Source organism: Lissotriton vulgaris, chromosome 7 (genome assembly GCF_964263255.1).
Source record: "Lissotriton vulgaris chromosome 7, aLisVul1.2, whole genome shotgun sequence".
In the NCBI taxonomy this organism is placed as follows: Eukaryota; Metazoa; Chordata; class Amphibia; order Caudata; family Salamandridae; genus Lissotriton; species Lissotriton vulgaris.
In genome coordinates this window covers 82,619,681-82,645,734 of record NC_141695.1, presented here as the reverse complement: position 1 = coordinate 82,645,734, position 26,054 = coordinate 82,619,681, and the positions used below count along the sequence as shown (strand labels likewise).

Below are 26,054 nucleotides of genomic sequence, written 5' to 3'. Positions count from 1 at the left end.
ACCTACGTAGGCTGCGTAAGCGCCCCCGGAAGCGCCTACGTACGTGCCACGTAAGCGCCCCCAGAAGCGCTCCGGAGCGCATAGCGTAAGCGCGTCAAGTCATGTGACCTTAAAATAACACTTTTCATTGGTTGTTAACATAAATTCTCTCTTTTACCGTCTCTTGATCTCATAGGATCTGATAATATGACTTTCAAAATGGACACCAACAGCGGATCACTACTTATGATCCTCATTTACCGTCCCCCTCAAAACATGCCCACTTTTGCGGCATCTTTAGCAGAACATCTTGCTCCTTTAATAATTAACCACAAAAAAATCGTGCTGCTGGGCGATTTCAATCTTTGGCTGAACTCCACTGAGTTGGACACTCAGGCAGCTGCGTTGAAAGAGTCCCTATTAGATATGAATCTGACCCAACAAATACACCTACCCACCCATGAAATAGGGCATAGCCTTGATCAAATTTGGTCACAGAACATTCCTTTGGCTATTAATTCCATCACCCCTTGCATCTGGTCGGATCACTTTCTGATTCATTTTACTATCACCACTGCAAAAAATCGAAAACAGCCTTTTCAGAAAGGAGGTAAAGTCAGAATATGGAAAAACATTGACATTTCTGCCTTTATTGACACTCTAACTTCATCCCTCCCCCCATTAGATCAGAATATTGATGGGACTGAAGAAGCCTTCTCCAACTGGCTACTTCAGGCTGCCGATGTGCATGCTCCTTGCTCTAATTTTCCCCGCTCCCGCCCCAATGACGCTCACAGGTGGTTTACACCCCAGCTGAAAGCCTTAAAACTTGAAGTTCGTCAAAAGGAGCGGAAGTGGCGAACAGCATACTCTGAATTAGATAAAGTCAATTACAGTAGGGCCCGAAAGGATTATCAGAAAATTATCCAAAAACACAAAACTGATTATTTCTAGGCAAAAATCCTTAATTTCCGCAATAAATCAAAAGAACTGTTTAACATCGTGGAAAGTCTCAGTGGCAGCGACAGGACTTCTCAACCTGTGGCCCCTACCCAGGATCTCTGCAATTCCTTGAATTCTTTTTTCTTTAACAAAATTCGCACTATAAAACAAAGTATCCTCATCACTCATCAGGAAAAGAAAAGATGACCGCCGGGTAGGAGCTGCCTGAAGGAGCTCCCCGTGCTTGGGATCCCTTAACCGGGTATATCCCTGTTAGCAGCAGCCATCGATCGTCTCTGGAACAAGAAGATCAAGAGTAACTGGATGTGCTAATTTCCACCCGGTGATCACCGTTGTGTCCAGCCAGGATCACAGCAGGAGTCCCGGAGCAGTCTCAGCAGCGTCGGAGAGCGGAGAGAGGCTTCGGATCACGGATCAGCGCGGTGTCCAGTCCGCACCACAACAGAGGAGCCCCATCGGCGTGGAGGGCTGTAAGAGGCTCGGGTCGGTGGTAGTGGCTGCCTCGAAACATCAACAGCCGGCACCGGGACCAAGGCGCAACGAACACCGGACCCCTCCCCCCACCCCCAGTCAAAGCAGATGCTACACCGGGACCGGGGGTCGAGGCAACGACAATGGACCCCTGCCCATCGGCAGCAGAGTGCACTGGCTCCGGGACCAAGACGTGACGAACACCGGACCTCTCCCCCCACCCCCAGTCAAAGCAGATGCTACACCGGGACCGGGGGTCGAGGCAACGACAACGGACCCATGCCCATCGGCAGCAGAGGGCACTGGCTCCGGGACCAAGGCGTGACGAACACCGGACCCCTCCCCCACCCCCAGTCAAAGCAGATGCTACACCGGGACCGGGGGTCGAGGCAACGACAACGGACCCATGCCCATCGGCAGCAGAGGGCACTGGCTGCAGCACCGGGACCTGCGCGGATAGTTGTGGGCAAAGGAAGTCTCCCGCCCGCTACGCATCAGAGGCATTGAAAACGAAGGCGAGACGAACACCGGACCCCTCCCCCACTCCCGATCAGCAACAGCTGCGGATACTATCCCGGGACTGAAGTCAACAACCACAACGGGCTGCGTGAACAGCCTAGAAGTTCTGACGGACGGCGGACGTGACTCCCGGTTGCCCCCCCTCCTCCTCCCCGCGTGCTGTTCATCGGGACCCTAGGAGCGGTCCTCCTGCAGAGCAGACCGGCGGACCTACTGCCTTCTTGCGGGGTGAGCGGGATTCGAGGCTCCCAGGTCGTGCATGGGGTCTAACATGCAGCCTGCCAGCAGGTCACCGCATACTGAAAAATTTCACTTTTTGCCTGGACCCTCGTCGACTGCAAAATACGATGGCGGCAAATCTGCACTCTCAGCAATAAGGTACAGACTGATCTGGCAACAACAGTAAGGTATTTCCTTCATATACTTCACTCGCTTCAAATTATTAATGCACTCTCAGCAATAAGGTACAGACTGAACTGGCAACAACAATAAGGTATTTCCTTCATATACTTCACTCGCTTCAAATTTTTAAACCGCCTTTGTTCAAAAGGGCAGGGGGCACTAACCGAACCTATAAATCTAAGCCTGTACCTCCAGATGCCTACGAGGCTCCTCGACATTACTCCCCCACATAGGTCCATCGAAACAGAGATAAGACTCCCAGAAGGCTAAGAGCTGGGCTTACTCAAACAGGATGTGAATCAGCCCTTCCTGCTCTCAAAGCAAGATTAGCAACAAACAAAGGACTACTGGCTCTAACTACCATACTTGGCGGCCATTTTAAACTGGTCTCTCTCAGTGGCTACCATCATGGACTAGTCAATTTCACTACTGGATCATGACCTAAGATCTGGCCTCATAGACTAATTTCAACTACTGCGCACTTTACTTTACTTAGCCGGTACTGACACTTTCTTGTGATAGGGTCTGCCTTCGACACTACCTCTACATTAGTAGTCTTTTTATGTAATTGTGTTTTTTTACATGTAATGCACCGACTGCTACCTCATATATTTTTGGAGGTACACAGTCTAAACTGTCTTATGATAGCGTCCGCCTTTTATAGCAGTATCTTTACATTAGTCGTCTTTTCATGTATTTGTGTTTTTAACATGTAATGCACCGACTTTTTGTGTTTTTAACATGTAGTGCACCGACTGCTACCTCATATATTTTTAGATGAGAAAATCTGCCCGCTATTGCAGTAGCTTTGCATTAGGCATTGCCTAGGTAATTGTGTTTTTTACCTGTAACGCACTAACTGCTACCTCATATCGGTATCCAGTCTCTATATACGTCTTTTTATGTAATTATGTTTTTAACATGTAATGCACCGACTGCTACCTCATATATTTTTAGATGAGAAAGTCTGCCTTCTATTGCAGTAGCTTTACATTAGGCATTTCCTATGTAATTGTGTTTTTTACCTGTAACGCACCGACTGCTACCTCATATATCGGTATCCTGGCTCTATATTTCTTAGTTTTATTTTTATTTTATATTATATTTTATATTTTTACCTGTAACGCACCGACTTCTACCTCACATATCGGTATCCTGTCTCTACATTCTATCACACCCACCTTTACCACCACAATCACCTACACATATACCGCCATCCCAGCATGGAGCCCATCGGCAAGCACACATATAAAATAAACTACCCGTCTGCACTCACCAAAAAAGTTGCTAAACGTTTTAAACACAACTTCCTGAGATCTCACCCTGAAATCCCCTTTGTCGACACCTACTTCTCACCAGTCAATGGATCCCTTAACATCGATATCATCTTCCACACCTCACGCAGAGCCCAATGGAGAGAAATGTTCCGCACCATACTCACTGTCTCCACCACCAGGAAATCCGCTCACCGCTTAACTCTCTCCATCACACCTTCTCAACTCTTCCTAGGCAGAACCACTATCACTATCTACAATAACGGGATTGTCCTAATTCAATCCACAGACAGGAACCTGGAACTACTAGACAACCTGTTCCCCACTTTCAAAGAGAACCTCTCCAACCATCGGACCTCCACTCACATCCCCGCCAGTATTATCACCCCAGACCTCACAGCCCCCACCGACAACTCTTGTTACTTAGCTCAGCACCAGAACGACATGCACCTCACTTCCTCCCCCAACACACCAGTCACTCACCCACCTGCTACAACCACCCCACACCCCACAGACACAGACATAAATAACCTCCCATCACACACTAGCCGACCCCACACTCCCACCCCGGTGACCCCCTCTCATAACTCTCCCATCCATCCTCTCCCCTCTGACACCATAGACCCCGCCCACAACCCCTCTAACCTAGTTCAGCACCTGATCGACACACATAGCGACAAATCTCACACCCTGTCCCCCCCTCTCTCAGCCCCCACTTCCACACGCTAACTAATCATGCAGAGCACACCACATCTACCATCTTAACTCCCCCGCCCCACGACAGGACCATCTCCAACCTCAACTCCCCCCCCACTCTCAGCCCTCACTTCCCTTCAGGCTCCCCTCTCACCACCATCATACACTCCACTTCCACCCCGCTCTCTCCGCCTGACATGAACCCCCGCCTCCACGCCTCCAACCTCCTCCATACTCCATCCACTCCCATCGCCCCCGTACCCTCTCTCCCTAACTCCAACCCGCACGACGACAACACAGAGCCCTGCATGAACACTAACCCTCCCCCTCACCCGCACGCTAAGTCCCTGGTCATCCACCCATCCATGACTTCCACCCTCAGCACTAATACTCATCCCACGCTAGACGAGATTATGTCCTTCCTCCTACAACTCAAAGAAGAAATTCACACCATCAAGGAAGACATGCACACCATCAAAGAGTTGCTCACCTCACCCCCTAGATTCGCCTCACGCACCACCGCCCCCCCTCTCGACCTGCTACCCTCTCGTCCCGACGACGCTCCTAAGCCACGTCCTTCACATCGGACCGCGATCCAGGCCCACATTCGCAACAAGCATAACAGCCGCACTCACTGGACCGCGATCCCCGCCCACAATCGCAACAACCACCCCCGTCGTACATGCAACCCTCTCTCGGACCTCGACACCCTCTCCCTCCTCCGCTCCTACGACCAGGCTCCCCTAAACCTCACAACTGCCTCGCACTTCCCCATCCCCACAATACACTCAAATCCCCGTAGATCCTCCACTCTCAACAACAGAACATCCGTCCCAAATAACCTTAGAAAAGTCCCCCTCTCTCTAGTACCCTCATCCTCTCCAGACACACCCCGTCTCAAATGCACTCTCCTAAACTGCAGATCGGCTTCTAAACACTCCTCCAACATCGCTGATCTCATCCTAAGACTGGACCTTGACCTTATCAGCCTGACTGAAACATGGTTAACCGAATCCTCTACACCTATAATGGACATTCTGGTTCCCCCTAACTACCACATCATTAGGCTTGACAGGTCTGGCAAGATAGGTGGCGGAATCGCATGCATATACAGGAACAGCCTTTCTGTTCTGACAGTTTCCGTGCCACCCCTAACCTCCCCAACTTCCTACGAATACATCTGCCTCGATATCATCAGTGATGGAAAACCAATATGCTCTCTCCATGGCATTTACCACTCTCCCAGAGACCACCTCATCTTCGCCCAACAAATGATGGACCTGATTTCAACCAACGCAGGACGACAGCTCACCCAAATATACCTAGGTGGCTTCAACCTCCATTGGAACGATCTTAACGATGCAGTGGTAAATAGTCTTAAAAGCTTCCTCAGCGCACTGGACCTCACACAATTGTGTAACAGCCCGACCCACGAGAAAGGCTCTATCCTCGACCTTATCATCGCCAAAGAGGGCACTACTCAACTTGAGACTATTCAACCCTGTGACTGGTCAGACCATCATATTGTTACATTTCACATCAATGAAAAAGTCAAACACAACTCGGTTCAACCCACCAGAACTAAAGTCTGGAAAAGAGACCTGAAAAAACTCAACCCATCATCCTTACCCCCGAACAGTCGCAACCTCCTACTCCCCCCTACTGGCGTTACAGATGTCCAATCCCTGACTGACCACTATCTTAGCGCCGTGACCTCAATAATTAATGAGGCTGCTCCCATGCAGCTAAAAAGAGTCTCCGCTAAAATCCCCAACCCATGGTACGACGGGAGTCTCAATGAAGATAGACGAGCCATGAGATTGGCAGAGCGCACCTGGAGGACAGCTCCCTCTGCACTACACCTGAAAACCCTGAAGAAAAAGAGAAACGCCTACTTCAGGAAAATAAAGCGATCAAAAGCAAACTTCTTCAGCCTCCAGCTCGACCAAGCAAAAAATCGCCCTAGAAAACTCTTTGAGTTAATCAGAACACAAGCCAAGGAACAACCCCAACCTCTCAGTACCTTGCACGAAGCACCCTCCTGTGAAGAATTCGCCACTTTCTTTACCCAAAAAACGGACAACATAAAGAATGATCTCCGCGATGACGCAAGACTCCTCAACACACTCAACTGCATAACACCCACAGAACCTAAAAACAATGCAACATGGTCAACCTTTGAAACTTACTCCGAAGAAGAAATAGGCAAATTGCTCAACACCTTGAAACCTTCCAATCACCTCACGGATCCCCTCCCTGCTAACGCTGTCAAAGATTTCATCCCACTGCTCCTTCCTCTATGGACTAAAATCATCAACAGCTCGCTCCAAGAAGGAAACATCCCTGACTCCCTCAAAGTTGGACAAGTCACACCTTTGCTAAAGAAACCTACTGCCGACCCGTCCGACCTAAACAACTACCGTCCCATTACCAATATTCCCACTCTCGCCAAATTACTGGAAAAATGCATTCAACTACAGCTGACTAAACACATCGACCTGTTTGATCTCCTCAACCCGCATCAATCAGGCTTCCGGGCAGGACACAGCACTGAAACTGCTATGACTCACATAATTGACGACGCCCTTCAAATCCTAGATCAAGGTGATACCTGCCTCCTCATCCTGCTTGATCTCTCTTCGGCATTCGACACTGTCAAACACGAGAAATTACTCGATCTTCTGAGCACAAGAATGGGTCTTTCTGGGACTGTTCTCAAGTGGTTCACTTCCTTTTTACACAACAGGTCGCAGAAATTCAAGAGTAACAACCTGATGTCCTCTCCAATACCTGTGTCGTTAGGCGTCCCCCAAGGATCTTCCCTATCACCAACCCTGTTCAACCTAGTTATGGAACCTCTCACCACCTTGCTTCAAGCATCCAATGTACTTTTTCACATGTACGCAGATGACACCCAACTATATCTCAAATTACAATCCCCCAACGACATTTTACTACTGAACTCTACGATTAGAAGCACCCAATCCTGGCTTGCTGATAATCATCTCAAACTCAATGCTCTGAAAACAGAATTCCTGCTGATCGCACCTCCCGCGAAGATCCCCATCACGCAAACCTGGCTTAAACAGTTAACGGCACTCAATGTCCAACCCATCATAGTGGACTCAGCGAAATCTTTAGGCATAACCCTCGACTCCAACCTTAACATGCAGCAGCATATCAGCAAAGCCACTAAGGGAGCGAACTTCCAAATCAATACATTGAGGAAACTTAAACCCTTCCTACCAGCCAAAGACTTCCAAACTGCAGTACAAGCTTTAGTAATCCCACGAATTGAATACGGCAGCACCGCCCTCTGCGGTCTCCCGTTAACCAGCACTGCACCCCTAAGAGCCTCTCTAAACGCTGCAGCCAGACTCATCACTGGATCATCTTGGCCACGCTACCCCCTGACTACTTTCTGCTGAACAACAACCGAGCAGGGGGCCGTACTGGGGGAGGGGTGGCGGCTGTAATACGCAAGGACCTGAAGATCATTGCTTCTGCGCCCATGACTTTACCGGATGCAGACACCCTGGTCCTTAGCCTAGGGACCGAGGTTGGTGCAGTTACTCTTGTGCTACTATACCGCCCTCCCCACTCCATGCCATCTTTCCCCTCATCCTTTATCGATCAGCTTACCAACATTGCTACCTGCTCCCCCCGTATTATCATCATCGGGGACTTTAACTACTGGTTCCAACATGAGGACGCTGGCCCACATGCTTCCGAACTGTTCGAGGGTCTCTCAAGCCTTAACTTTACCCAACTAGTTAGGTCTGCCACCCACAAGGGTGGCCACATCCTCGACCACGTTTGGATCCACGGAGTCACGTCCTCCTGCCCATTAATAACACCTTGTATGTGGTCGGACCATTGCCTGATCGATACCACCTTTTCAGCGGTCGGCCACATCAAGGCCCCCTTACGGGAGGGGGGCACGGCTCGCAAGTGGAAGGCTGTCGATCCCTCTAAATTTCTGGCTCATCTGTCCCAAACCTATTCCCCGGTACCCTACGACACCGGTACCGACGAGCTCCACGGTTGTGTGGCAGACTGGCTTACCACAGCCAGTGACATCTTTGCTCCCTTCACTAAGTTCCCTCAATCCCGGCACAATAACTCCCACAAATGGTTTACCCCCCACCTAAAAGTTCTCCATTTAGAACTCCGCCAGTTTGAGCGGAAGTGGAGGAGAGACTACAGCCCTGCAAGCAGAGACGCATACGTGGCTGCCCGCAATGGGTATAAACTCGCTATTCTGGCTGCCAAAAAAACCTATGCCTCTGGAAAAATTTTATCTGCCCCTTGCCAGACTAAGGAAATTTTTAAAGTTCTCAATGAATTTACTTCCGACCCCAGGACACTCCCTACTCAGGCCCCTACACAGGAAGCATGCAACGCCCGTAGCACTTTCTTCATTGAAAAAATCGTATCGATCAAGAACACCATTCCCACTACATTTCCTGGCGCTGGACCTGTCTCCCCTCCCCACAACACTTCTTCTTTCACACAATTCCCTCTTCTTGACTCCTCCTCCCTGGCTACTCTTGCCACCCGCATTAAGTCGGGATCTCCAGATGATTGCTGCCCCCCTTCCATTCTTAGGGACATCTGCCACACTTTACCCGACTGCATTCTCCCCCTGCTAAATTCTTCTCTTTTTTCTGGGACGGTGCCGGCCCCCTTCAAGGAGGCCGTATTGGTACCTCTTTTGAAGAAACCGGGGGCTGACCCCGCCGTCCCGGCAAACTACCGCCCCATCTCTCTCTTACCTTTCTTCTCAAAAATCCTGGAAGCCCACGTCACCACCTGTCTCTCACAGTTTATCGAGAGCTCCAACTTTCTCGAGGGCAACCAAGCTGGCTTTAGACCCGGCCATTCAACGGAGACAGTGATCCTGGCCGTGCTGGATGCCCTGAGAGACGGTGTTGACAAAGGTACCCCCCAGGCCCTGGTATTATTAGATCTGTCAGCCGCTTTCGACACGGTGGATCATAACATCCTTCTCCGCCGTGTAGAGCAGGCTGGCATCCAGGGCCCGGCTCTGGCCTGGGTCAGATCTTTCCTGACGGGCAGGTCCCAGACCCTTAGCCTGGGTACCTTCAGGGCCCCTAGAGAGCAGTCGCTCTGTGGGGTCCCCCAGGGTTCTTCTCTGTCCCCTCTTCTCTTCAATCTTTATCTCCGCCCCCTTCTACTTTCTCTGAGGCTGTGGGACGTCACCGTGTTTAATTACGCGGACGACCTGCAGCTCATCTTCTCTCCTAATTCCCCTTCTGCTATTCCTAACTTTCAGTCAGCCATGTCCCACATTCTCCAGTGGATGGGCCATAACCAGTTAAAACTGAACCCCGGTAAGATGGAGCTCCTCCTTCCTGGTAGGAGCCCCACCTTCTGGGGGTCACACTTCTGGCCGGAGGAACTGGGCCCGTCTCCCACTCCTGTGGCCTCGGTGAAGAGCTTAGGGGTCACTATTGACTCTGCTCTATCCCTAGGGCCGCAGGTGGGGACCGTGGTCTCATCCTGCACTTACCAACTGCGCAGGAAAGTGGCATACCTCCTTACACCTGAAGCCCTCCTGCAGGTCATCTTGGCCCTCGTCCTCTCTCGCCTAGATTTTTCCAACTCGATCTACCATGGTCTGCCCAAAACATCGATGGGCAGACTACAGGTGGTCCAAAATCAGGCGGCGAGATTGGCCTTAGGGATCCCGAAGTGGCAATCTGCCAGGCCCCTTCTCGTCAAACTCCACTGGCTCCCTGTCGCCTCTAGGGCAGCCTTTAAGATCGGCTGCCTCATCTTCAAATCCCTGGCTGGCTCCTGTCCCATCTTTGTAAAATCTCTTATCCTACCCTACTGCCCGTCCCGCAACTTGAGATCCTCCTATCTTCTTCTCTTAACCGTCCCCTCTTACAAGCTCTGCAGATCTGGAGGCCGGAGATTTGCTTACCTGGCCCCCAAGTTCTGGAATTCTCTCCCTCTTTCTCTTAAAACTTCTAATTCTTTGATTCTTTTTCGCAAATCTCTAAAAACTTGGCTTTTCCCTCATTCTGGTTAGTCTTTCTGTCCCCTCTATTTCCAACCAGCGCCAGGAAACCCATGGTGTCAGTGCGCTATACAAGCACCCCTTACGATACGATACGATACGATCAAAAAAACACTCGCACATCACACCTGATCTGAAAATGCTGGACTGGCTGCCTTTTGAAGCCAGAATACATTTGAAAATCGCCTGCATGACACACAAGGCTCTACATCTGAGCTCGCCCGGCTACCTCACTCAGAAGCTGTCAATCTCTGGTGGCTCTAGAAACACTAGAGGCACAGACAATCTTCTACTAAAACCTCGAAGATTCCGGAAGGTAAAAACCTATAAACGCTCTTTCTCAGGAATGGCACCCAGGATCTGGAACTCACTCCCTCCTGAAACCAGGCTCATCTCCTCCTTCACACACTTTAAGAAAGAAGTAAAAGCTATTTTTATGGCCAAATGCACTTGACCTATTAACCTGGATTTGGAAAGACCCTACTCTGACCTGTATTACTTTGTTCGATCTCTATGTCTATGTATTTCACCTTGAGCCATTTTGTGTTGGAGTAACACCGCGATTATGTATTTCACCTGAATTATTGTCGCTACTAACTATCTACGCACACATTTAATTCGCTGTTCGAACTCTATGAATATGTATCTTACCTGTATGATTGATGCCACTGACTATCTATGCACCCATTTAACTGTTATACTTGCACTATTGTTTGCCGTACCACTTATGTGTAACCCCACTTTCTTGCTGGCATTGTATGATTGATGCCACTGACTATCTATGCACACATTTAACTGTTATACTTGCACTATTGTTTGCTGTACCACGGATGTGTAACCCCACTTTCTTGCTGGCATTCCCAGCAGTGTAAAGCGCTCTGATATCTGCAAAGATCCTGTTCGCGCTATATAAAACTTTCAAAATAAAATAAATAAATAAACTCCGTCCCCCTCCCTTCTGGCTGACACCTATTACAACCCTTCTATCCTGGAATCTTTTCCTCTCATTGACGGTGCCACCTTATCTAAACTCTTTGCCAGGGTCAAATCAGGCTCACCTGATGATATCTGCCCCCCACACATTTTGAGAGTGGTGGGAACTACCATTCCTGAGGGCATGCTTTCCATGCTGAATGGATCTCTCTCACAGGGTAAAGTCCCTGACAACCTTAAAAAAGCTCTCCTCATTCCCCTGTTAAAAAAAGTCGGAGCTGACCCATTGGACCCTCTCAACTATAGGCCCATATCACTGCTGCCCTACTGTGCCAAACTATTGGAGGCTCACGTCTGTGACAGTATCTCCAAATTTGTTGAAGAATCAGAGTATCTTGCACCCAATCAGGCGGGTTTCCGCCCTTGTCACTCAACTGAGGCGGTCATCCTCGCGGTGCAGAATACTCTGAGGCGGAACACTGATGGGGGGATCCACCAGGCTCTGGTACTACTGGACCTTTCGGCGGCGTTCGACACGGTTGACTATGCCATCTTGGTCAACCGTGTCGAGCAAGCAGGTCTTAGGGGCCCTGCACTGAGCTGGATTCACTCTTTCATCACTGGCCGCACTCAATCTGTCAGATTGGGTTCTTTCACAGCTCCCACTATACCTACCACCTGTGGAGTACCTCAGGGCTCGTCATTATCACCTTTGCTTTTTAATTTATACCTACGCCCTCTTCTGTATTCTCTCAGGGAAGTGAATGTTACCATCTTCAACTATGCAGATGATTTGCAGCTCATCTTTCCTTTAAACACCAATGACTCAGTGGAAGATTTTCAAAACACCATGTCTCACATCCTGAGTTGGATGGGCTGCAATCATTTGAAACTTAACCCTGGCAAGACTGAACTGGTCTTGCCTGGGCAGAGTGTACTTAGTTGGAACCCTAGCTTCTGGCCATCTAGCATGGGAGCCCCTCCGTCCAAGTCATCTTCAGTTAAGAGCTTGGGGATTCTTATCAGCGAGGATCTCTCCCTGAAAAGACAGGTAGGCGCAGTTGTGTCATCCTGCTTCTTTCAACTGAAGAAAATTAAGAAAATTGCCTGCTTTTTCTCCTCGGCTGCCCTTACTCAGATTGTCATTTCTCTGGTCCTGTCTAGACTAGACTTTTCCATTAGCCTCTACCTTGGGCTCCCAGCTGGAGAGTTAAAACGCCTCCAGTTGGTTCAAAACCAGGCAGCGAGACTTATTCTGAACCTATCTAAAAGACAGTCTGTTAGATCAGGGTTGAAACAGCTACACTGGCTGCCTGTTGAGCAGCGAGTAGCCTTCAAAACTGGGTGCATTCTATTTAAGTCCTTACATGACTCTGGCCCTCAGTTTATCAGAGATCTATTCAATAGATATAACCCTTCCTGTAATCTCCGGTCCACTCACAAATCCCTTCTGATCATTCCCTCTTATAAGAGGAAGCGTCTTGGAGGCTGCTGCTTTGACCACCTTGCAGCCACCTTCTGGAACTCCCTTCCTCCTCAATTAAAACTGAGCGATAACATCCTGAGTTTCAGACACTCCCTTAAAACCTGGCTCTTTTCCCTGGCCTATTGCTGAGCTGCTCCATCTCTGTCTCTAACCGGTGTGCTGTGTTTCCTCTATAGCGCCATGAAGCCCCTGGGCGTGCGAGGGCTTAATAAATTTATATTAACATTAACATTAACATTAACATTAACAGTTTTTTTTACAACTAATGAAAACCCCACCCATTTCCTTCACTTCCTCTTTCACTTTGGAGAGAGCAAGACCTGTTCCCTTTTTCTCCTCTTCAATTCTTTGGAAAGAATGGCTGCAAGAGCACCAAGCAGCAGTGACTCTGATGAGTTTCTCCATGAGGACTCTCCTCAACCAAAAGTTAAGGAGCACTTCATCTGGAAGTTTTTCAGCATTCCAGAAGGTGAGAAGAAAGTAAATGCTCCAAAGGTGGAATGCAAGATATGTCACACAATTCTTTCGCGTGGTGACCCCAGAAGAAAAAACAGTTTTGGGAAATCCACCATGATTAGACATGTGCATAGAAGGCACCCCCAGAACTATGCCCGGGAGAGTGTCAGGGACCTGGCACGGAATGCACCGACAGATGGGGCCAGCACCTTGACTGGTGGTGCAACAGCTTCTAAAAATATAAAAAGAAAAGAAGAAAAAAAAAAGTTCTTTTAAGAACTAACTCCAATTCTCCAAAAAGAGCTATATTCTTTACAGATTTTGCAATTCTTTTATTCTGAGAATGTGTACTGAATAAATGAATGAAATAAATGAGTCAATGAAGGGGAGAAAGTGACAGAACAAACAAGTGTCAGAAGAGGAGTGAGAGAAGGTGAGTTGTAAACAAGAGTGAGTTGAAGTGGAATGAACGAAGGAGAGTGACAGAGAGTGACAAAAAGAAATGAGTCAAGGTGAAAAAAGGGGATTGATATTGAGGGAAAGAGGGTGAGGGAGGATAAAGTAATGGGAGTGCGAGTAAGGCTAGTGGAGTGGGGAAGAAGGAAGGTGGAGTGAGTGAGAGTGAGTTGATGACAGTGAGGGTTTGAAGATGAGTGAGGGTGATTGAAGGGAAGTGAGAATGAGGGGAAGAGCGAGTGAAGGTAAAACAGACAGAGTGAGAGGAGAGCAGTGAAGAAGTGAGAGGACAGAGAGAATGTGAGAAGGAGTGAGTGAAGTGGAGTAAGGTGAGTAAGGGAAGGGGAATGAGAAAATGAATGAAGGAAGGGAAGAGAGGGGAAAGGAAGTAAAGAAGGGGGACTGAAAGAAAGTGAGTGTGCACATAATCTTAAAGTCCGGTATTCAGATGCAGGAATTTGACACATTATTGTCAGTGTAATCCTTGACCAAAATTTAAAAGCCAGACATTTTACCAAAAAACATTATAATTGTTTTTTGACATAGAGCACAGCCCATTTAAATGACCACTACAAAACAAATCAGAAACCTAACTCATTTCCAAAATACATTTCAAGTATGCACCATTAATTTTTTTAACAGCATTACAAAAAAACATGACACACAATGCAAGAATAAAGAAGCACAATATGCTTCTTAATGTTCCCCATAGTGCATACAGCAGCCTATCTTCATTAAATGAATCATATATGAGATAACACACAGGCACAGAGTAAGGTAAGACACAAATACAGAGTACCCTTTACGCTAAGAGAAGCAAACTGTCAGCAGGCACAGGTGACATTATTGAAAAATGTGAGAATGTAATTCCTTATTTCACACAGACACTCAGTGTGATCCTTGACCAAAATTTAAAACCCAGACATTTAACCAGAAAACATTTTCCATAGTAAATCGTTTTTGACACAGAGCACAGCCCATTTAAATGACCACTACAAAAAAAGGCAGAAACCTAACTCATTTCCAAAATACATTTCAAATATGCACCATTATAATTTTTAACAGCATTACAAAAAAACATGACACACAATACAAGAATAAAGAAGCCCAATATGCTTCTTAATCTTTACCATAGTGCATACAGCAGTCTATCTTTATTAAAAGAATCATTACTCACCTTTAAAAATGCTTTGGAAGATTTAGAACAGTGTCAGTCACACACACCAGATTTATACATTACCGAAATGTATAAATATATATCAAATATATTAGTGAATGAGCATGCACCCTAATTTTCAGTGGAGAATGTTAAGAAACCACCAATCATTTCTTCTTTTTCAAGTGTACTGAATCTAAACAACTTTTTTTTCATAACTCCTACTTTAAAACTGCCATTTCATTTCCACAACTCATGTGAATACAAGCACATCTACCTTCAGGATGCCAAAAGTCTGGTTTGTGGGTCATAGCTTTGTTCACTGGAGTGAAAAATATGCAAGTAACAGAGGTATTTGCAACCTTGATTTACCAAATGTGGACATTGTGTGGATTGGACAGAGAGGATTGAGAAGTCACCAATCGATACCATTGGTAAAATCCTTTATGCATCTACCACACCCTGACCTCATAATTGTGCACTGTGGTGGCAATGACCTGGGCACTTTGACTGGGGTAGGTCTGGAAATGCTTTTAAAGGACATCTTTGGGCAATTGATGTAACTTTTTCCAAAAACTACCTTGGTATTTTCTAATATATGCCAAAGGCAAAAATGGAACTGGTCCAACAAATTTTGTCCACAGATTGAGAAAGCAAGGAAAGATGTGAATAAATCTGTTTCTGCTTTCCTCCGAGACTATGGTATGGGTTCCATATACCACAACAACGTGCGTTACAACATGCAAGGCATCTATAGGAGAGATGGTGTACATTTTACAGATGAGGGGAATAGAGTCTTTCTCTTGAATTTGAGACTCTGCATTGGTTCCTACTTATAGGTAAAAAAAACACCCACATAACACAAAAGCTCTTTTCAGAGCTACCCTACCTCTAAGCACTCTAAATTATTTTTTTACTCTAATTTTTTACACTGTTTTTCCCCGTGGTGCGCTTAGGGTGCGCGTACCGGGAAGCGTACATGGGAACGCAAGCTGTGCATACCCCACGATTTTTAAAAAAAAAATAATTGTTTTTTAGCCCTTCAGGGTCCTTCTAGGCCCCCCTCAGAAAACCTAGGGGGTCAGAGGGTGTCTACCCTGCCTCCTTATAATCACTTCCCCCTTTTTATTTTCACCTCTTGTGTCTCGATTCTACCGAGACACAAGATGGCGTCTCTCCGGACTGTTTAGAATATTGACAGACAACCGAGAGCCAATCAGCTTTCCGCTCGCGCACTTCCGTGTACGTATAGATATGTATGTGTTTTTTAACCTAATTTTCGTAAAAATCCCTGGAGCAATTTTCACCAAATATAGAAAAGGCAAAAAGGCACTTCTGTGTACCAGTCCCTTAAATTTTGCAAAGTTTGGTGTAATTCCGATCAGCGGTTCGGGCTGTAGCCTTGTCTATTCGTCCTATGGAAATTAACATGGGGAAAACATGTTTTGGGACCCCCCTTTTTTCTCGGCCCCTGCTTGACGAATCCCCTCAAAACTTCCAGGGAAGAAGTGGAGCGAAGCTGGCCTAAATTTTGGAAAATTACACGAAAATACCTTCACCGGCGCCAAAGTTATTACCAATAGAATGTTGCGGATTTCCTATTGTAGCTAGGTCCTAACTATAACTACCTACTGGCGACTGCCAGTAGGTTGTATATATATATATATATATATATATATATATATATATATATATATATTCAATACTAACTGTCCTGTCGCAAAGGGAGCACTTGGCAGGTCGGTGCTGGAGTCGGAACCAGGACAGGGTTCCGTATTTAGACTCTACTAAGAATAACTAAGGCACTTAGCCATAATTGTGACTCACAAGCTTTATTTTAATGCTTAATTTGTATTAACACTGAATTCAGTGTAAATGTCATTATTACAAATGATGGTGGTTGGTGCTTAATTACAACCAACTACATGTCCCACAATGCACTTAGTAACTACAATCACTTAAATACTGAAAGTGAAGTAGGACAATTGTTTATGCCGCCGTGAAAAGGAACCAGTGGGTTCGAAACGCGTAGGCTTGTATTTTTTGCACTGAATGAACCAAAATCTGCATAACTAACGGAGTGCTGGAATATTTGAATTGTGAGAATATATATATATATATATTCAATGAAAAAACCATTGGTTTTAGGCCATATATAGTTAGGGATTTGCATTTACAAAACCTTATTTTACTTGCATAAAACCATTGAAATTCCATATATAGTTAGATGCGCTAACTATATATCGCGCACCCGCAATCCACTGCTGATGATGTCACATATTACATCATTCATGACATGGTCAGTGACATCACTGATGACATCACTGATGACAACATCCAGTGACTGTATGTTTCTGTAAAGTTAAAATATGTCTTACATATTGAAGAATGAGTGGATGTATAAATGTCTGGATGAAGGATTTAGTAGGTGCAACTGATTGTATGAGGGAGTGATTAAATGTGTCTCACTGAGTTCATGGGTTAGTGATTAAACTGTATTAATATGTGCATCATTATATCTGTTGTTCTGAAAACTGCTGCATGTGTTGATAAGTAGCTATATGAGTAACTATATGGGTTATTGATTGGCTGCCCAAGTATTTGTATGGGAGACTGAGTATGTGTGTGAGTGGCTGGGAAATGTGTGACTCTGTGCATAGATGTGTGAACAGCTGATTCACTAGATGTATGGGTTCAAAACTGCATGTGGAAACAGCTGTATGGGTGGTTGACTGTGTGCATGAGTGTATTGGTGAGTGATTGGATATCTCAATGCTACATGTCAAAGTAAGTACATATGTAAAACACAGTACATGCAAGAGTTGACATATATAAATTACTGTGTTTAAGAGCCAGTGAATGTGTGAGTAGCTGCATGGATCATTGAAAACTTGTATCAGTGATTGTATAAGAGAGTAAATATGTGTTAGAATATGTTTCAATAAGTAAGGTGTGTATAACTGTATAGTTGAGGAATTGGAGGTGTGATTGATTCTTTGCATGACTGTCTAGGTGTATGAGTAACTCCATGGATGAGTGACAATCTGTGAGTGTCTGTTTTCACTGAGTGTATCTAAGGTTATATCAGAGTCTGTAGAGGTTCATTGTATTAACACATGAATGATGTCATCTGTGATGTTGTCAGTGATGTCATTTGAGTTGTCATCAGTGATGTCACTGACCATGTCATGAATGATGTAATATGTGACATCATCAGCAGTGGATTGCGGGTGCGCGATATATAGTTAGCGCATCTAACTATATATGGAATTTCAATGGTTTTTCAGATGTTTATTGATATTTTTTTTTGAAATATTTTTTTTCTTCGCTTCCAGTAAGCGAACCGGGAAGCTTTCCGTTAGCTCATCTTGATGCCGCGATCTAGTACGCGAAACGGTAAACGTTTCGTTAGCGGAACTGTGACGCGTCGCGTTAGCGCTCCCGAAAGTGCTCCGGACCGCGAACCGAAAGCTAACCTCGCGGAATTTTTTCCGCACATATAAGCCTCCTCAGCCACCCTCGGAAAACCTAGGGGGTCAAGATAAGTCTACCATGACCCCTTCTACCCATTCTAAACATTATTTGCCCTCCATCTTGTATCTTAAACCGACCGAAACACAAAATGGTGGACTCCCGTGACGCTTAAGGTTCGCTAACCAGGCCGCTTTCCAGAAAGCGGTCCTAAAAAAAGGTGGGAAAGTAATTTACAGAAAAACGACTAGAGACACTCTCACCAAATATAGATTAGCTCATAATACATAACAATCCCTTTCATTCTCACAAATTTGATTGAAATTTCATTTAGCCATTTAGCCTGTAGACCTATCTAAATACCCTGAGGTAAATTACTTCACAAAACACGTCTAAAGTATTGGAATTGACAACCAATGAAAATTTTACTTTCATTTTCAATTTTTATTACCTGACATTTGATTGGTTATATACCTGAATATATATAAAGGAAGAGAAGGAAACACAGCCATTTTCACTGCTACTTCCTGAACTACATTTCAAGAGCCTTTTCACCTCCCTGTAAAGTAAATTGATAATTTGTAAGTGGCACTTTAAATTAATTTGTAAAAACATTTTTTGATAATTATTTACTGTCCCCCTGCTATAGTTATAGATACAGATAAGCTCCTCTGTTAAATTTATTGATTGACTTACACTTCTCTGCTATAATTATGAATTTACTTACTTTAACTTCACTGTTAAAAAAACAGAACTACATGTCTGAACTTAAACCCAACAGTGCCCTAACTCTTCTAATATAATTATTTTTTTTATGCAATTTACAGCAAAAAAATGGAAGGGTAGCACGAAAAAATCAATGTTTCCTTCGACATTACAACAGAAGAGATTTTAACTGAAGAAAATTTGGATGAAGATTTTATGGATGAATCTTTTGATGAACAATTTATTGAAAGCTTACAAGACATAGAAACATGCATGTTTGAGGAGATTCCAGATGATGTAATGCTGGAATTTTTAATAAACTATGAAAATTCTGACCCATACATTTTTTTATAATCAAAATAAATAAATAAATAAAAAAAACGAACAAAAACAACATATAATTAACATACAGTATTAGAAAAGTCTATCATTCTTTTATCCTTATAGTACGCTGCCCAGAACGCTTTCCGGTTCGCGAACTTGGCGCTTATCACGCAAAAAAAAAAAAGAATTTTTTTTTTTTTGACCCTCCTGCGCCCTTTTAAAACCTCCACATAAAACCTAGAGGGTCAACGAGGATCTACTATGCCCCCTTATGGTAATTTCCCCCTTTGTTTTGGCCTCCTCTTGTCTCTCGATCCTACCGAGAGACAAGATGGCGGCCGCTCCGGACTGTTTAGAATGTTGACAGACACCGGAGGGCCAATCAGCTTCGCATCGCAAAGTTCCGATACGCGAAAAGTTCGCTAACCGGATCGCTGCCCGGAGCGCTGTTACAGATATATATCTTGATTTAAACGTTAATTTCTCAAAATCCACTAAAGCACATATATTGAGACCTAGCAAAGGCACATCGGGCTAACAGTCCCTACTATTTTGTGGAAATCCATTCAGCCGTTCGGGCTAAAAGTGAGTCCAACCGCCCTATGGAAATTAACACGGGAAAAACGCGTTTTGGGACCCCCCTTTTTTCTCGGCCCCCCCTTGCCGACCCCCCCCCAAATTTCCAGGAGCTGCTCAGAAACAAAATGTGCCATTTTCCTGAAAATTTCAGCCGATTCCGTCCACAAACGCCAAAGTTATTAGACATAGAATTTTCAGAAATCCCATAGGGAAAAAATCCTAACTATATATACCTACTGGCGACCGCCAGTAGGTAATATATATATATATATATATATATATATATATATATATATATATATATATATATATATATATATATATATATATATATATATATATATATATATATATATGTATATATATATATATATATATATATATACCAAGGAGTATTGAAGAATGAGTGGGTGTATGAGTGTCTGAATGGATGATTTAGTATAGTAGGTGGGTGACTGACTGTATAAGTGAGTGATGATTAAATGTGTCTTACGGAATGCATGGGTTAGTGATTAATCTCTGTGAATACCTGTATCAGTCTGTCAGTTGGTGTGTACGTGGCTGCATGGACCGGTGAGTAGCTACATGAGTGTCTATGGATGTATGACATCACAACACATACTTTTACCACGCATTCTTTTACATCGCAACTTTTACAACGCATGCCTTTACAACGCATAGTGTTGAGGGGTGGTGGATAGTGAATAGTTTAATTTACTATTCCAACTCCAGTGCCCGTGGATAGTGGGGAAGGTGTTGGATAGTAAATTAAATCTATTCCCTATCCTAGAGCGCCAGCCAGTGCAATGCGTTGTAATGGTTTGCGTTGTAAAAGTTGTGATGTAAAAGTACTGCGTGGTAAAAGTTGCGTCGTAAAGGATTGTTCCCGTGTCTATATGGGTTATTGATTGGTTGTCTGAGTATCTGTGTGACTCCATGCATGGATGTGCGAGTGGATGATTCACAGGGTGTATGGGTTCAAGAGTGCATCTATGAAGGGTTGTATGGGTGGGGGAGTGTGTGTATGGGTGTGTTGAAGAGTGAATGGATATCTCAGTGGTACATGTGTGAGTAACTACATATGTGAAACTGCGCCGACGAACTCGCACCACTGAAGAAACCACCCAGTAGACCCCACAGCAAGAAAGCCTCATGGTTCACGGACGACCTCATAAACTCTAAGAAAATCTGCCGCTCCCTGGAGAAAACCTGGCGCCAGGATCAAACAAGAGAGAACATGACAGCTCTCAAGAACGCCACCCGCAAGCACCACCAACTGATCCGCAACACCAAGAGAACTACGTACAAACAGCGCCTGGACAACAACACCCACAACAGCAAGGAACTCTTCAGCATTGTTAAAGAGCTCTCCAAACCCAGTGCCTGCAACAACAGAATCACACCCTCGCAAAACCTCTGCGACTCACTCGCCTCGTTCTTTCACCGCAAGATCGTCGACATACACGACAGCTTCAGCGCACTGACCAACCACCCGACCATCGAACCAGCGCACCCAACCGCCACCCTCTGCACCTGGAACCCAGTCAGCACCAAAGACACCGCCCGCACGATGAGCGACCATCCACTCGGGCTCCCCCACCGACCCATGCCACACACCAATGTCATTTGAGATGTCATCAGTGATGTCATCAGTGATGTCACTGACCATGTCATGAATGATGTAATATGTGACATCATTAGCAGTGGATTGCGGGTCCGCGATATATAGTTAGTGCAACTAACTATATATGGAATTTCAATGGTTTTGTGCAAATAAAATAAGGTTTTTTAAATGCTAATCCCTAACTATATATGGTCTATAACCTTTGGTTTTTTCAGTGAATTTTCAAGGTTTTGTAAATGCAAATTCCTAACTATATATGGTCTATAACCTATGGTTTTTTCTGTGAATTTCATTGGTTTTTTAAAAGCTAATATCTATAGCTGTAAAATATATTCTTTATTAAGTGACGTATCACGTAGCCCGTGAGACGCCTCATGATGCATCGCATAACCGTGACGTATCGTCTCTGCAGCGCAAACCAAACCCAAAACGTAAGCGCGCCAGAACACGCTTAAAGATATATATATATTTTTTTAACCTTAATTAGACAAAATCCACACGTGCACATATCACAAACGTTCAAAAAACACAATATGTCGGACTCCCGTTACGCTGCCGGTTAGCTGCCCGGTTAACGTACCAGGAAGCACCTTTACCGCGAAAAATCGCAATTTTTTTTTCTTTTGCCCCGCAGGGAACTTTAATACCCCACTCATCAATCCTAGGGGTTCAGGAGGGGTCTGCCTTACCCCTTTCATTCATTTACACCTTTTTTTTTTCCACCTCTTGTCTCTCGATCCTACCGAGAGACAAGATGGCGGCCGCTCTGGACTGTTTACAATGTTGACAGCCAATCAGCTACTCCTCAGACTCCCGTTACACTGCCGGTTAGCTTCCCGGTTAGCTGTCCGGTTAGCTGCCCGGTTCGCTTACCAAGACGCGTCTCTACGGCGAAAAAATCGGATTTTCTTTTTTTTTTTTTTTGGGGCCCCGCGTGGCTCTATAATATCCCCCTCATCAATCCTATGGGGTCAGAAGGGGTCTACCTTGACCTCTTTCCTTCATTTCCCCCTTTGTTTTGGTCTCCTCTTGTCTCTCGATCCTACCGAGAGACAAGATGGCGGCCGCTCCGGACTGTTTACAATGTTGACAGCCAATCAGCTACTCCTCAGACTCCCGTTACACTGCCGGTTAGCTTCCTGGTTAGCTGCCCGGTTAGCTGCCCGGTTCACTTACCAAGTCGCGTCTCTACGGCGAAAAAATCGGATTTTTTTTTTTTTTTTGGGGCCCCGCGTGGCTCTATAATATCCCCCTCATCAATCCTAGGGGGTCAGAAGGGGTCTACCTTGCCCCCTTTCCTTCATTTCCCCCTTTGTTTTGGCCTCATCTTGTCTCTCGATCCTACCGAGAGACAAGATGGCGGCCGCTCCGGACTGTTTAGAATGTTGACAGACACCGGAGAGCCAATCAGCTTCGCTTCGCAAAGTTCCAATACGCGAAAAGTTCGCTAACCGGATCGCTGCCCGGAGCGCTGTTACAGATATATATCTTGATTTAAACGTTAATTTCTCAAAATCCACTGAAGCACATATATTGAGACCTAGCAAAGGTACATCGGGCTAACAATCCCTACAATTTTGCCAAGTTTAGTGGAAATCCATTCAGCCGTTCGGGCTAAAAGTGAGTCCAACCGCCCTATGGAAATTAACATGGGAAAAACGCGTTTTGGGACCCCCCTTTTTTCTCGGCCCCCCCTTGACGAACCCCCCCCAAATTTCCAGGAGCTGCTCAGAAACAAAATGTGCCATTTTCCTGAAAATTTGAGCCGATTCCGTCCACAAACGCCAAAGTTATTAGACATAGAATTTTCAGAAATGCCATAGGGAAAAAATCCTAACTATATATACCTACTGGCGACCGCCAGTAGGTAATATATATATATATATATATATATATATATATATATATATATATATATATATCGCTGCACGCTCACTCGTACTTCAGAAAGCAGACGGCACTCAGAGCTCGATGTTCCTTTTAGTTTATTGACAGACCCCCGTCACCCCAAACAAAAGACAAACGCGTTTCGCCGTAAAAACGGCTTCCTCAGTGTCAGTTGTGAATAATAAAAAATCGCCATTTAAACTCCAACTCTCACCACAATAAAAAGAGGACTAAGCCCAACAATAGTTGAAAAAATAACGGCAGACATATTGTAAGGTGCAAATGCTAACTGCTTTTCTATGCAACTTGGGAGAAATGGCGATCAATAAAGTGCTCGTGCATTAAAAAAACAAGAGGGCAAACAGCTTCCCTCGTAATGAATTTAAACATTTCTAGGCTCACTGACAAATTAAAGAGAAAATATTTTCGACCATTAAAATCATTATATGAACAGTAATACATCGAGTCATTATATATGTATATGTATGGTGGTACTTATGAATTTGACAATAGATATCATAGCGTGTCCCCCGCAAGATGATAAATTGGGGGCAGACACTTGATTCAATGAAGGGAAATGTATTGGTGATTTAACCTTCTTTTGCACAATCATATATGCAAGTGCATCCTGTACATGTGGTCCTTCTCTTACACGTTTTGTAACGTAAGTGAGTGAGTCCTAAAGTTGTTATGATGCCCTGAATGGGCCTATTTGTTTTCTGTTTTTATACATCTCGCCCTGTATGGGCAAGTGACTCCCTGATAAAAGTATATTGGTGACATATAAACTCTATGCAGGGGTTTTAGAGGCAAAGGATGTTAACATATAAATTCTGTAGAAGTTGCATAAATTACTTGAAACAAAGATTCCCCATCTTATCAGTCCAAGTGAACCCAAAGTTCCTCATCGTTATTAAGACCTGTCGGTTTCATCGTTTGTAGGTCTATGATGTATTTGGATTCCATAGCCCTGAGGGTTCTGATCTTGTCACCACCTCTCTCCTGTCTCCCTAGTTGGTCTATTAAGTAGAATGACAGGAGATCTCTGTTGCTGTTATGGTGGGTCTCGAAATGGCGTGCCACCGGATAGTTCTTATCCCTGTTTGTGATGGCACGCATGTGCTCCAAGATACGTTTCTTCGCTGGATTGATGGTACTACCAACGTATCTCTTGGAGCACGGACAAACCAGTATGTATACAACGAATTCCGAATTGCAGTTCAGAAATTTCGTGATATTCCTGGTTGGTCGTGGGTCTTTCGGTCTGCCCTCATATTTGGTCTTCTTTTGGCTATACTTGCACGCTTTGCAGTGCATGCAAGGATAAAAACCTTGTATGGGTTTGGATCTTGGAACTGCAGGGGGCTCAGTGTAATGACTCCTGGTTAAATGGTCACCCAGTGACTGACAACGTCTATATGTGATCAATGGTCTAGGCGATATTCTGTTTTTCAGGATGTTATCTGTAGCCAGAATATGCCAGTTGTTATTAAAGATTTGGACCAGTTCTTTCGATCTCATATTGTAGGTTGTTATCATTCTCGTTGTGGATTCTGTCTCTGCCTGTTTGTTCTTGGTCACCAGGAGGTCTTTTCTATCTATCTGTTCCACTTTTTTTGAGGCTGCTACTAAAGCTGATTTGGAGTAGCCCCGTTCTTGAAACCTAGATATCGCTGCCTCTTGTGCATCTAGGAAATCGCTGGTTTCAGAGCAATTCCGTTTGATGCGCAATAGTTCGCCATATGGGATGTTTTTCACCATGGATCGAGGGTGGTGACTGGCAGCGTGGAGTACAGCATTCCCTGCTGTAGGTTTGCGGTAGAGTTTAGTTTGTATACTACCCCCTGCCGCAAATACCTCTAGGTCTAGGTAGTGGACCGACCTCTCACTTATCTCGCTGGTGAATCTCAGGTTTAGGCTGTTGTCGTTGAGCGTTGCCACAAACCTCTCAGCCGAGGGTCTGTCGCCCCGCCACACCACAAACAGGTCGTCTATGTACCTTGTCCAGACCATGATATGGTCAAGGCAGTACTCGTTGGTCCCACCCCAGGCCACGTGCTTCTCCCACCAGCCCACGAAGAGGTTCGCGTAGCTGGGGGCGAAGCACGTGCCCATGGCGGTCCCCCTGATTTGGCGGTATAATGTACCTGCAAACAAGAAGATATTGTTAAAGAGACAGAATTCAGTCATTCTCAGTAACATGCGATTATGTTGATGAAATTGCATGTTCTTCTTTTTAAGAAACCATTCGATAGCTTGGAGTCCATCTTGGTGTCCGATTGACGTATACAAGTTAGCAACATCCAAAGTAATGAATAGCATCTCAGTGTCCCAGTGTATTCCATCGATGATCCTCAGGAAATCTTGTGTGTCCCTGACGAAGGACGGAAGATCCTTGACAAATGGAGAGAGGTAGTTATCAATGAATCTGGAGGTTGCTTCCAAAAGACTGCCGATGGAGGAGACGATTGGTCTTCCTGGGGGGTGCTTGATGTCTTTATGCACCTTCGGCAGGTGGTAAAATGTGGGGATGATTGGATGTTCACAATATAGATAGTCATATTCATTCTTGCTCAACATACCATCATCACGCCACATTCTCAAAAGTCCATGGTATTCTAGGACAC

At 45.1% G+C, this 26,054-nt stretch overlaps 1 protein-coding gene across 1 annotated transcript; it reads left to right on the top strand.

Moving 5' to 3' along the window:
* The first annotated feature begins 4,612 nt into the window (after positions 1–4,612).
* LOC147700833 (uncharacterized) lies at positions 4,613–25,682 on the top strand. The gene is made up of 3 exons (XM_086929255.1): positions 4,613–6,395; positions 6,672–7,001; positions 25,669–25,682. The coding sequence occupies exons 1-3, from the start codon at positions 4,613–4,615 to the stop codon at positions 25,680–25,682; spliced, it is 2,127 nt and encodes a 708-aa protein (XP_086785381.1).
* Positions 25,683–26,054: the final 372 nt, after the last annotated feature.